The 11,455-nt window shown below is 35.6% G+C and overlaps 1 protein-coding gene across 4 annotated transcripts in view; it reads right to left on the bottom strand.

The window, feature by feature from the left end:
* Nucleotides 1-463: 463 nt before the first annotated feature.
* The window catches only part of APIP (APAF1 interacting protein), a 39,658-nt gene continuing 28,666 nt past the window's right edge, over nucleotides 464-11,455 (bottom strand). For 2 of the 4 annotated variants that reach the window (XM_015114542.3, XM_015114543.3), the window contains 5 exons: nucleotides 7,972-8,020; nucleotides 6,488-6,605; nucleotides 6,028-6,163; nucleotides 1,432-1,599; nucleotides 464-913 (listed from right to left, as the gene is read on the bottom strand). In XM_015114542.3, the coding sequence (XP_014970028.2) occupies nucleotides 814-913; nucleotides 1,432-1,599; nucleotides 6,028-6,163; nucleotides 6,488-6,605; nucleotides 7,972-8,020 (571 nt within the window). In that variant the 3' untranslated portion in view covers nucleotides 464-813. The remainder of the gene's footprint in view (nucleotides 914-1,431; nucleotides 1,600-6,027; nucleotides 6,164-6,487; nucleotides 6,606-7,971; nucleotides 8,021-11,455) is intronic. The other 2 variants (XM_015114544.3, XM_028833523.2) reach the window with 1 other exon arrangement.

Here is an 11,455-nt window from a genome sequence, read left to right as displayed (position 1 = left end):
ATGAAGAAGGAAACAACAGACACTGGGGTCTACTTGACGGGGGAGGGTGGGAGGAGGAAGAACATAAAAGATAACTGTTGGGTATTGACTGAACTAAATACCTGGGTGACATAATAATATGTACAACAAACCCCTTGACATGTTTGTCTATGTAACAAACCTTCATGTGTGTAGCCCCAAACCTAAAATTTAAAACAATTTTAAAGAAAGTACTTTCTGATTACATCACTGGTTTGATCAAGATCTGTTTGGTTAAGGGAATTTTGAGTTAATACCACCTGATCTGAATTTCACAACTGATCCCCAAATAAAATGAGTGCCCTATTGTAGACTACAGGGAAACACTAAAGTTAATAGGGGAAATCTATTAACATTAACATTGAGGGATAAATTTGGACTTAATGTTTCACATATATTTTCTGACACCAACATTAAAACAAGAAAATGCTCATTTCACAATGAGGAAATTTTCTAATGAATTTTATTATCACCAGCATCTTTAAAAATTAAGAGGAATTTTCTGAGAGTATATATAAAAAAGAAATTAAAGGCAAATATTTTGCTGCTAAGGATTTAAAAATAAACAAAAACATAGAGTATAAAATTGTCATTTCACTGTCCCCTCATTTAAAATTATAAGAATATAAGCAAATAACATCCAATGTCAGAAGAGATTCAGGGTGACCATTTGCAGTATTTAGTGGCAAATTAGTAGCATCATGAAAAATTTCAATTCATTAAAAAAAATAGCTTTTATTTAAATAATAATTATGTTGAGCTTTATCTCTGTATATAATTAGACTTCCTTTCGGCTTAGACAATTCCATTTTCTCCAACTGGGAGCTGTGAAGGATCAAGTCCTACTTTCTTCATTGATATGGCAATATCAAATAAATAGTCATAACACTCACACCTGTAAAACAAAAAGCAAAAAGAACCAGTGTTTACTGAACAACAGAGTTCTCCAATCCTAAAGAATCACATTTCTCCTCTCTTACAGTTAACTCTGCTTTGTTCCTAGTACATATTTTCTCTCAATTCTAGGCCAAAACTTTATTTTGCCCTCAACATTTTTAAAACACAGAAAGGAATCATATTAAGTCATGCAACCATATTACATACCTCTCAGGAAATGAAAGAGAGTTTAAAATATACTGCCTACATAAATTTACACTTTTTAAAAACTAGATGTCACTTTCTGAAATAGAACTTTTGTAACTTGGGATCTGTGTCTTCTTCCTCTATTAACATTCCTAGAGCCTTGCCAAACAATAGCTCATCCAATCAATACTTCTTCATGAATGAATATATAATAAAAATAAAGTATCTAGAAATAATGATAAACAATTTAAATTTAAACCAACTGACATACTTTATTTTCTTTCACATTTAGCGGGTGGTAACTTATTTCCCATGTTGATTTACACTCACATGGTTTTGGCTTTCTCCCATGTTTCCCCCCACACATATACTCCATGACGTCTGACCAGTACTGCACAGGAGTCTGGGTATTCATTCATTGCATGAGCCATTCGATCTTTGAGGTCTTTCTCCTCAGGTGTATTCTCAATAATGGGTACCACTAACATATCATCATATCTGTAAGACAAAACAAGCTATTTTTTTCCATTAAAAAAAATCAAGCATTGCTATGTATACAATATGTAATTTTTTCAAGTAACCAGTTAGACACGCTCTTTTTATGAACAGGATATTGCGTGTTATTCTATGTATCTTGTATAACCATCTCTACCAAAAGGTACCTTGGTAATGTGGCAGGCTTGGTCTAATCCTAAACCTAAGTGGTGGAAATTTGTAAAATACAGCAAAACCTAACAAAGAAATCATCAAGATCATGCAAATGTTTCCTTGAAGCAGAGACAATCATAATATTTACACAAGGAGATGGCAAATGATATATTGCAGAATCAGAAGCATAGAAAAGATTAAAAATTGAATTATATATTAAGAATTTCCCAATAATACAAAATCACTGTATTTCATTTCTGCAGAACCCCAAAGTATCTGAGATAGACAAATCAATAAACACAAGCGTGGTTTGTGGCACTAGTATCTCAGATACTTTGTAGTGCTAAAACTTAAAAAAAAAAAAATTTCTAGCTAAAGTATTCAGAAATTGCTACTGCAGGGCAAGCATAGACTAAGTAGTCATCATGTGACTGATAACTTGGCCAACCATTATCATTAAGAGTATAGAGCTGCCCATTACTTCACTTAAGTAAAACAGAGGTAATTATAGAATATCCTTAACTATGGCTGAGTGCGGTGGCTCATGGCTATAATCCCAGCACTTTGGGAAGCCAAGGCAGGTGGACTGCTTGAGCTCATGAATTCAAAACCAGCCTGGCCAACGTGGTGAAACCCTGTCTCTACAAAAAATACAAAAATCAGCCAGGTATGGTGGTGCATGCCTGTAGTCCCAGGTACTCGGAAGACTGAGGTGAGAGAATGGCTTGAGCCCGGGAGGCGGAGGTTGCATGAGTCAAGATCGAGCCACTACACTCTAGCCTGGGCAACAGAGCCAGACTTAGTCTCAAAAAAAACAAAACAAAACAAAAAACAAAAAACAAATCCCACTATCCTTAATATTGAAGGAATGAATTGCTAGTCTCAAATCTTTCCTAATATTGGCCAAGAGAACCACAAACTTATATTTTTCTCTAGCATGCACCAATAGTCAGATATATTTTCAGGAGCAAAATAATTTCACAGCAAAGTAAGACCTGAAAGCGAATTCAAGCCAATCCTCCCACTTTACAAACATGACACTGATCCAGACAAGTTAAATGAGAAAGAGAGCCAGGATAGCCCTTTGACCCTCAAAGAGTATTGTTTTCACTGTACCATAGAAACGCTGCTTCTGAAAGGGAGTACAATTATAATATAAATGTTATGTATACGTATACCATTATACAACTATAATATATGTATACATATATATTATATACACATGTATATACGTATACATTATACAGATACATATGTTAACCTTCCCTGGTAAGAACTAGTACAGTCATGACAGAAACCATGTTTCTGTCAATGTCAGACCACAGATATGATAGTGGTCCTGTAAGATTATAACGGAGCTGAAAAACTCCTAACCTGCATGGACTTGGTGGACTGAACAAAGAGGGTGAACATGGGAATAAAAGATAAAGACAAGAGAGTACGTTTGGAAGAAGGGGTTGGGGGCACCTTGCCTCTAGTGGACAAGGGCCCTGAGCTTTACATAGCCCTCCATATTTATTGGTAAAAGAGACAACGAGAAATGGGGGGTGATCGTTGGGGGGTGATTGTCAGGCAGCTGTCAGTCAGCCATTTGGTTCACAGCAGGCTTGTGAGACTGCATCCTTCAAACAATAGGTGCTAGAGTTCTCAACAGATAACTTCAAGGAGCCCTGTGCCAGGGAGTGATGTCCCTCAGCAAACCTTTTGGTGGCAGGCGCAGGGTGAGTTTGCTCACATCCTGCATTCATGATAAACAGTTAGCTGTTTGATCATACAGCCTCCAGTGGAATGCTGAGTTGGTCACGATCCCTTTGGCATTTTCGGCTCCCAACAACTCCTATCGCCTAATGACCGCTTAGCTGTCATAAGGTTACAGCACCACATATTATGCAAATATCTGTGGTGATGCTGGTGTAAAGAAACCTACTGTGCTGCTAGCTCTATGAAAGTACAGCATATACAATTATGTACAGTATTTAATACTTGATAATAATAATAAATGACTATGTTAGTAGTTTATGTATTTATTACACTATAATTTTAAAACCCTATTTTAGGGTGTACTCTTTCTACTTATATAGTTTTTAAAAAGTTAACTGTAAAGCAGCCTCAGGCAGGTCCTTCAGGAGGTATTCCAGAAGATGGCCCTGTTATCACAGGAAATGTGAGCTCCATGCATGTTACTTGCCCCTGAAGACCTTCCAGTGAGACAAGGTGTGGAGGTGGAAGGCAGTGATATTGATGACCCCGACCCTGTGTACACTAAGGCTAATATATGTGTTTCTGTCTCAGATTTAAAAAAAAAAAATTTAAAAAGTTAAAAAAAAATTAAAATAGAAAAACTTATAGAATAAGGATATAAAGAAAATATTTTTGTATAGCTGTACAATGTGTGTTTTAAGGTACTATTACAAGAGTCCAAAAGTAAAAAAAAAAAAAAAAAAAAGTAAAAGCTTGATAAACTAAAAAAGTTACAGTAAGCTGAGGTTATTAAGAAATGTTTTCAATAAATTTCGTGTAGCCTAAACGTACAATGTTTATAAAGTCTATAGCAGTGTAACGTCCTGGGCCTTCACATTTACTCACCACTCACTGATTCACCCAGAACAACTTCCAGTCCTGCAAGCTCCGTTCATGGTCAGGGCCTTACACAGGTGTAACACTTTTTCTCTTTTACATCGTATTTTTTTACCAAACCTTTTCTATGTTTAGATACACAAATACCTACCATTGTATTGCAATTGCCTACAGTACTTTGTACTAACCTGCTATGCAGGCTTGTAGCCTAGGAGCATTAGGCTATACCATATGCCCTGGGTGTGCAGTAGGCTATACCGTCTAGGTTTGTGTATGTACACTCTGCATACACAAGCAATGATGAAATCACCTAGTGACACATTTCGCAGAACATATCCCCATCCACAGTGACATGTGACTGTATTTTAAAGATGTTCTTTATATAAAAGATAAACTTAAAAAAAAATACAGTGGATAATTTTAAACTCCATCCTTTCTTACCTCATCCAGCTGTCACTGCCCTTCTTTTGATTAGACTCAGGATTCTCTTCAAATTCAGACACAATAACACTGCCTCCTGAGCTGTGATAATGACTCTATTACTCATTTCCCAGCTAGGCTCCAACAAAATTGCAAAGGGCCACCATGTTTGGCCTCTCTACAAAATTGCAAAGACTCTCTTATGCCCTGTTCCTCTACCTTACCTTTTCCCTCTTTTCAGAAAAACTGATTCTTCTGATCTATTTTTATTTCTTCATCAAAACAATAAAATTCATATGAAACTGATAGCACCCATAAGGCCTCTCCTTCAGCCCCAGATATGGAAGAGGCAATCTGGGACTCTACTTTCCTCAGTATGTACACTTCTCTTAATTTAAATATTTAACTTTTGTAAATTGGTATTTCACAGTCCTGAGGAATGCTTTAAGCACACAATAAATATTAACTGAAATCAAATCAGTATCTCAGTGCACTAGTTTAAACATGTACATTCCATTATGTGCAGTAAGAGTATGATATTGTAGTAATAACACTTTAGTAAAACGGGCACCGTTTTCCTCTAAACAAGGCAAGGTAGGATCAAGCCCTTTAGGAAATTAAGAGTGAAGGTTCAGGAATGAGAATGCTAATAAACTCAAATGAAATGCTTAGCTTGCCCCTGAACATTGAGAACATGTTTCTTCATGCCATTATATTCTAGAATTATGAAGAATTACTACACTTTTGTGGACTGGTGAATTTATTTAAACTGATCTAGAATGGTAATCTATACTTACTATCCATATCACCTTCCACACTGAAAAATTCTAAAAATACAGAGATCTACTTTATTAAGAAAACTTACATAAATATGAAAATATTCCAGAAACACTAAATTAAATCATCACGAAGTATAAACTGTAGTCACTGCTCAAATTTCTGAAGACCAAAGTGAAGGTGAAGAGATCTTTGAGTGCCTCAATATAGGACCATAGTCTTTCCATAATGGTAGAGCTCTCAGTCAAGATTTTTTTCAGTTTACTTAAACAAATATTTCATTATTCATATTGCTAATTTACCATGGCTGGTATAGGGGCGGGAGAGGAGGGAAGACATCCCATTTGTGTCATGAGAATAGGTCTGGAAGTGTAATATTAAATGGAGTATTATTTAATACAGATCCCATGACATCTCATTATACGCATAAAATGATCAGTATTCTATTTATCAAAGAGAAGGAAGAATTCTTTTCAAATTATTTAAGAAAAGGAAAAAAAATACCTATAATATCCTCCGGAAGTACATTTCTTTATTCCTTTTATCATCTCTTGATGTGTAATTTTAAACTCCCGTCCTGGAAAGAGAAGGGTGGCCAGCACAGCAGCTTTAGAGTGGGTATGAATCACTGCACCTGCTCCTGGAGGAGGAGGAAGAAAGCTGCATGCTCAGTGAAGGCCGAATTACAACTTTTAAAGAAAAAAAAGGCCATATAGTTATACATATATATACATATGGTTATGGGCTTATTTTTCCTGGCATGGAATAAGTTGGTGGTGGGCACCAGGGTAAGTGGAATAATGGACTTTCCTCATAGGTTGATGTGAAAACTGAGTAAGTTCATGCACTTAAAGTTCTTGCATATGGTGGGTATCCAAGAAATGTTAACTGAAATAATAATTACCATTATTTAGAGGAGCCTACTCTGCAAATATTCTTTATGTTGAATACATTTTCTGCATACCTCTCATTGTGTAAGCATTCATGAAAAGAGGAGTACACTGGCTTTTTTTTAGCTTCTTAGATGGCAAAGGTCCACTTATGTCCTTTTCATTTATATCACAAACGAACATGTCTTCAGGCTATTTATAGAGGGAAAAAAAGAAAAAAAGAGGGCTTATAAAATACCAACTAGAAATGTTTCTTTTCTTGTGTACATATACACAAGAATACAAGAAAGTGTTTATCTATAGTATACATACTTGTGTATATATTTAGTATACATATACAAAGAGTGCTAATATATGTATATATTTAATTTACATTTTAAATATATAATTATAGTTTCTCAAAATAATTTAACAATTTTGAGAAATAAAAAAATGATTTCTACTGGTAAAAATATTCTCAAAAGTTTAATATAAATCTCAAAAATTAAAAAAAATTTGAAGACAAAAAATGATAAGGAAAATTACTATTTATGTAATGATTTTACTGCTGTCATTTCATCAATTTAGCTTCTCAACTTTGCCCTATAATTTCACAACTATATTTCAGAGAGCCTATATAAAGAAATCGACATTCCAAAGACGGGTGTTAAAATTTTTTCTCCACATTTTGTAAAATAAAACCAAAATTTTGAGTAAAATTTTCTAACCCTTGAGAAATTTAGCTGGTACTCAGAAAGGTTAATCTCAATAAGGTATATTCTTCTTAAAGCTTAAGAAATTATGTAGATCTACAGGTTTTTCTTTTTTTTTCAACTTTTATTTTAGGTCCAGGGGTACATGTGGAGGTTTGTTACATAGGTAAATTGCATGTTACAAGAGTCTGGTGTACAGATTATTTTGTCACCCACGTAATAAGCATAGTAACTGACAGCAGTTTTTCCGTCCTCATCTCCTCCCACCCTTCACCCTCAAGTATTTCTGATTTGTAGCTTTTATCTGCCAAGGTTTATCAAAAAACTACAATATAAATGTTTTATTAACAAAGCAGCTTTTCTTTTTTCTTGTATTAGAAGTTAAATAATTATGTGTTTGCTTTAACTAGATTTGGGGTATTACTCCAGCATTAACACAGAATGAGACTTCTCAAAATCTGAAACAAAGTTTCATAACTTGAAATCTCGAAATTAGAATAACTTTGCTATTATGAAATATGAATTAATTTGTTTCATCTGAGACCATCAATCTGATTATTCCACCAGCCTGATAAAGATCGTAGTGTTATAAAGCTGCAAAGTCATACTTGTTCTTTACTGTGATTTAAGACTGCACTATTCACTTTTGCCCCCTATAGGCTGAATAAGATTTCAAAACATACACTGGTTGTATGGAGGATATCTACCACCTTAAAAAACATTTAATAATTACTCAATAAATGTTTGTTGATTAGTTATTCAAATTGTTGTGATAAAATGAACGTTTTCTTTTAAAATTAATTCCATTTCATAAAACAGTAATTAAGAAGAAGAGACACTGAGGTTAAAGAATCCCTTTATCATACCTGAATTCGTTCCTTTTGCACTCCTGAAGGAGCAATGTAGATTTCATCGCTGGCAACACAAAACATACAAATTGGTATTTATTTATTTCCTGCTTTTGCACAAAGAAAAGTATATCTTCACAGTCCAATCATGCATGTTCTTTATAAATCAAGCAATACAGCCAGTTGCTTGATTTAATTATGGATTTTGGCTGCATAGAAAGTAAGTCAAACTACATCAATGCCTTTGTAGTGCTGGTGGCATAGTAGAATTATTAGTTGTTGCTTTTGTCTTCCACGTTTTCATATATATTTATTCTTTTTATAGTGCAAAGTTGGTGGTAACCAGGTTTTTGTCCAGTTAGGGGAATAAAAATCTGAAAACATAAGTCTTCGGTGTCTTTAAACATGAATAAGCAGAGTTTAACCTATGTGAAATACAGTTATTCTAAAATCCAATCTGGAAAATATGCTCAATAGAAGTATATTTCTGTCATGCAAAGAATCAGGTTTGATTTATTGTTCGAAATGCTCTTATTAAACCATGAAGTTCAGAGACCTCTGCTGGACGGTTTCTTAAATTACTGTATTAACACTGGGCTACTTTTTGGATAGAATCACATGCTTCCCATTTGAAAAGCACATATATCTTGGAAAAAATTTAGTAAAAAGCTAAAACAACTAAAAAGAGTTCAAAATATAAGAATGGCTACATGTGAAGATCTCTTTGTTACAAGATGTTGGACTAAGGGAGATGCTATAGCCTACCATTTACCACAAGGTGCTCTCAAATTTGATTTGGAAATTAATTTCTTTTTTTTATTTTTATTTTTATTTTTTATTATACTTTAAGTTCTAGGGTACATGTGGATAACGTGCAGGTTTGTTACATATGTATACTTGTGCCATGTTGGCTTGCTGCACCCATCAACTCGTCAGCACCCATCAACTCGTCATTTACATCAGGTATAACTCCCAATGCAATCCCTCCCCCCTCCTCCCCACCCCATGATAGGCCCCGGTGTGTGATGTTCCCCTTCCCGAGTCCAAGTGATCTCATTGTTCAGTTCCCACCTATGAGTGAGAACATGCGGTGTTTGGTTTTCTGTTCTTGCGATAGTTTGCTGAGAATGATGGTTTCCAGCTGCATCCATGTCCCTACAAAGGACACAAACTCATCCTTTTTTATGGCTGCATAGTATTCCATGGTGTATATGTGCCACATTTTCTTAATCCAGTCTGTCACTGATGGACATTTGGGTTGATTCCAAGTCTTTGCTATTGTGAATAGTGCCGCAATAAACATACGTGTGCATGTGTCTTTATAGCAGCATGATTTATAATCCTTTGGGTATATACCCAGTAATGGGATGGCTGGGTCATATGGTACTTCTAGTTCTAGATCCTTGAGGAATCGCCATACTGTTTTCCATAATGGTTGAACTAGTTTACAATCCCACCAACAGTGTAAAAGTGTTCCTATTTCTCCACATCCTCTCCAGCACCTGTTGTTTCCTGACTTTTTAATGATTGCCATTCTAACTGGTGTGAGATGGTATCTCATTGTGGTTTTGATTTGCATTTCTCTGATGGCCAGTGATGATGAACATTTTTTCATGTGTCTGTTGGCTGTATGAATGTCTTCTTTTGAGAACTGTCTGTTCATATCCTTTGCCCACTTTTCGATGGGGTTGTTTTTTTCTTGTAAATTTGTTTGAGTTCTTTGTAGGTTCTGGATATTAGCCCTTTGCCAGATGAGTAGATTGCAAAAATTTTCTCCCATTCTGTAGGTTGCCTGTTCACTCTGATGGTAGTTTCTTTTGCTGTGCAGAAGCTCTTTAGTTTAATTAGATCCCAGTTGTCAATTTTGGCTTTTGTTGCCGTTGCTTTTGGTGTTTTAGACATGAAGTCCTTGCCCATGCCTATGTCCTGAATGGTATTCCCTAGGTTTTCTTCTAGGGTTTTTATGGTATTAGGTCTAAGATTTAAGTCTCTAATCCATCTTGAATTAATTTTTGTATAAGGAGTAAGGAAAGGATCCAGTTTCAGCTTTCTACTTATGGCTAGCCAATTTTCCCAGCACCATTTATTAAATAGGGAATTCTTTCCCCATTTCTTATTTTTCTGAGGTTTGTCAAAGATTAGATGGCTGTAGATGTGTGGTATTATTTCTGAGGACTCTGTTCTGTTCCATTGGTCTATATCTCTGTTTTGGTACCAGTACCATGTTGTTTTGGTTACTGTAGCCTTGTAGTATAGTTTGAAGTCAGGTAGCATGATGCCTCCAGCTTTGTTCTTTTGATTTAGGATTGTCTTGGCAATGCGGGCTCTTTTTTGGTTCCATATGAACTTTAAAGCAGTTTTTTCCAATTCTGTGAAGAAACTCATTGGTAACTTGATGGGGATGGCATTGAATCTATAAATTACCTTGGGCAGTATGGCCATTTTCACGATATTGATTCTTCCTATCCATGAGCGTGGTATGTTCTTCCATTTGTTTGTGTCCTCTTTTATTTCACTGAGCAGTGGCTTGTAGTTCTCCTTGAAGAGGTCCTTTACATCCCTTGTAAGTTGGATTCCTAGGTATTTTATTCTCTTTGAAGCAATTGTGAATGGAAGTTCATTCCTGATTTGGCTCTCTGTTTATCTGTTACTGGTGTATAAGAATGCTTGTGATTTGTGCACATTAATTTTGTATTCTGAGACTTTGCTGAAGTTTCTTATCAGCTTAAGGAGATTTTGGGCTGAGACAATGGGGTTTTCTAAATATACAATCATGTCATCTGCAAACAGGGACAATTTGACTTCTTCTTTTCCTAACTGAATACCCTTGATTTCTTTCTCTTGCCTGATTGCCCTAGCCAGAACTTCCAACACTATGTTGAATAGGAGTGGTGAGAGAGGGCATCCCTGTCTTGTGCCAGTTTTCAAAGGGAATTTTTCCAGTTTTTGCCCATTCAGTATGATATTGGCTGTGGGTTTGCCATAAATAGCTCTTATTATTTTGAGATACGTTCCATCAATACCGAATTTATTGGGCGTTTTTACCATGAAGGGCTGCTGAATTTTGTCAAAGGCCTTTTCTGCATCTATTGAGATAATCATGTGGTTTTTGTCTTTGGTTCTGTTTATATGCTGGATTATGTTTATTGACTTGCGTATGTTGAACCAGCCTTGCATCCCAGGTATGAAGCCCACTTGATCATGGTGGATAAGCTTTTTGATGTGCTGCTGGATCTGGTTTGCCAGTATTTTATTGAGGATTTTTGCATCGATGTTCATCAGGGATATTGGTCTAAAATTCTCTTTTTTTGTTGTGTCTCTGCCAGGCTTTGGTATCAGGATGATGTTGGCCTCATAAAATGATTAGGGAGGATTCCCTCTTTTTCTATTGATTGGAATAGTTTCAGAAGGAATGGTACCAGCTCCTCCTTGTACCTCTGGTAGAATTCAGCTGTGAATCCATCTGGTCCTGGACTTTTTTTCATTGGTAGGCTATTAATTA

This window comes from Macaca mulatta, chromosome 14 (genome assembly GCF_049350105.2).
Source record: "Macaca mulatta isolate MMU2019108-1 chromosome 14, T2T-MMU8v2.0, whole genome shotgun sequence".
Lineage (NCBI taxonomy): Eukaryota > Metazoa > Chordata > Mammalia > Primates > Cercopithecidae > Macaca > Macaca mulatta.
Note: the sequence above shows the minus strand (reverse complement) of the source record. Positions and strands in the feature narration are given on the sequence as shown.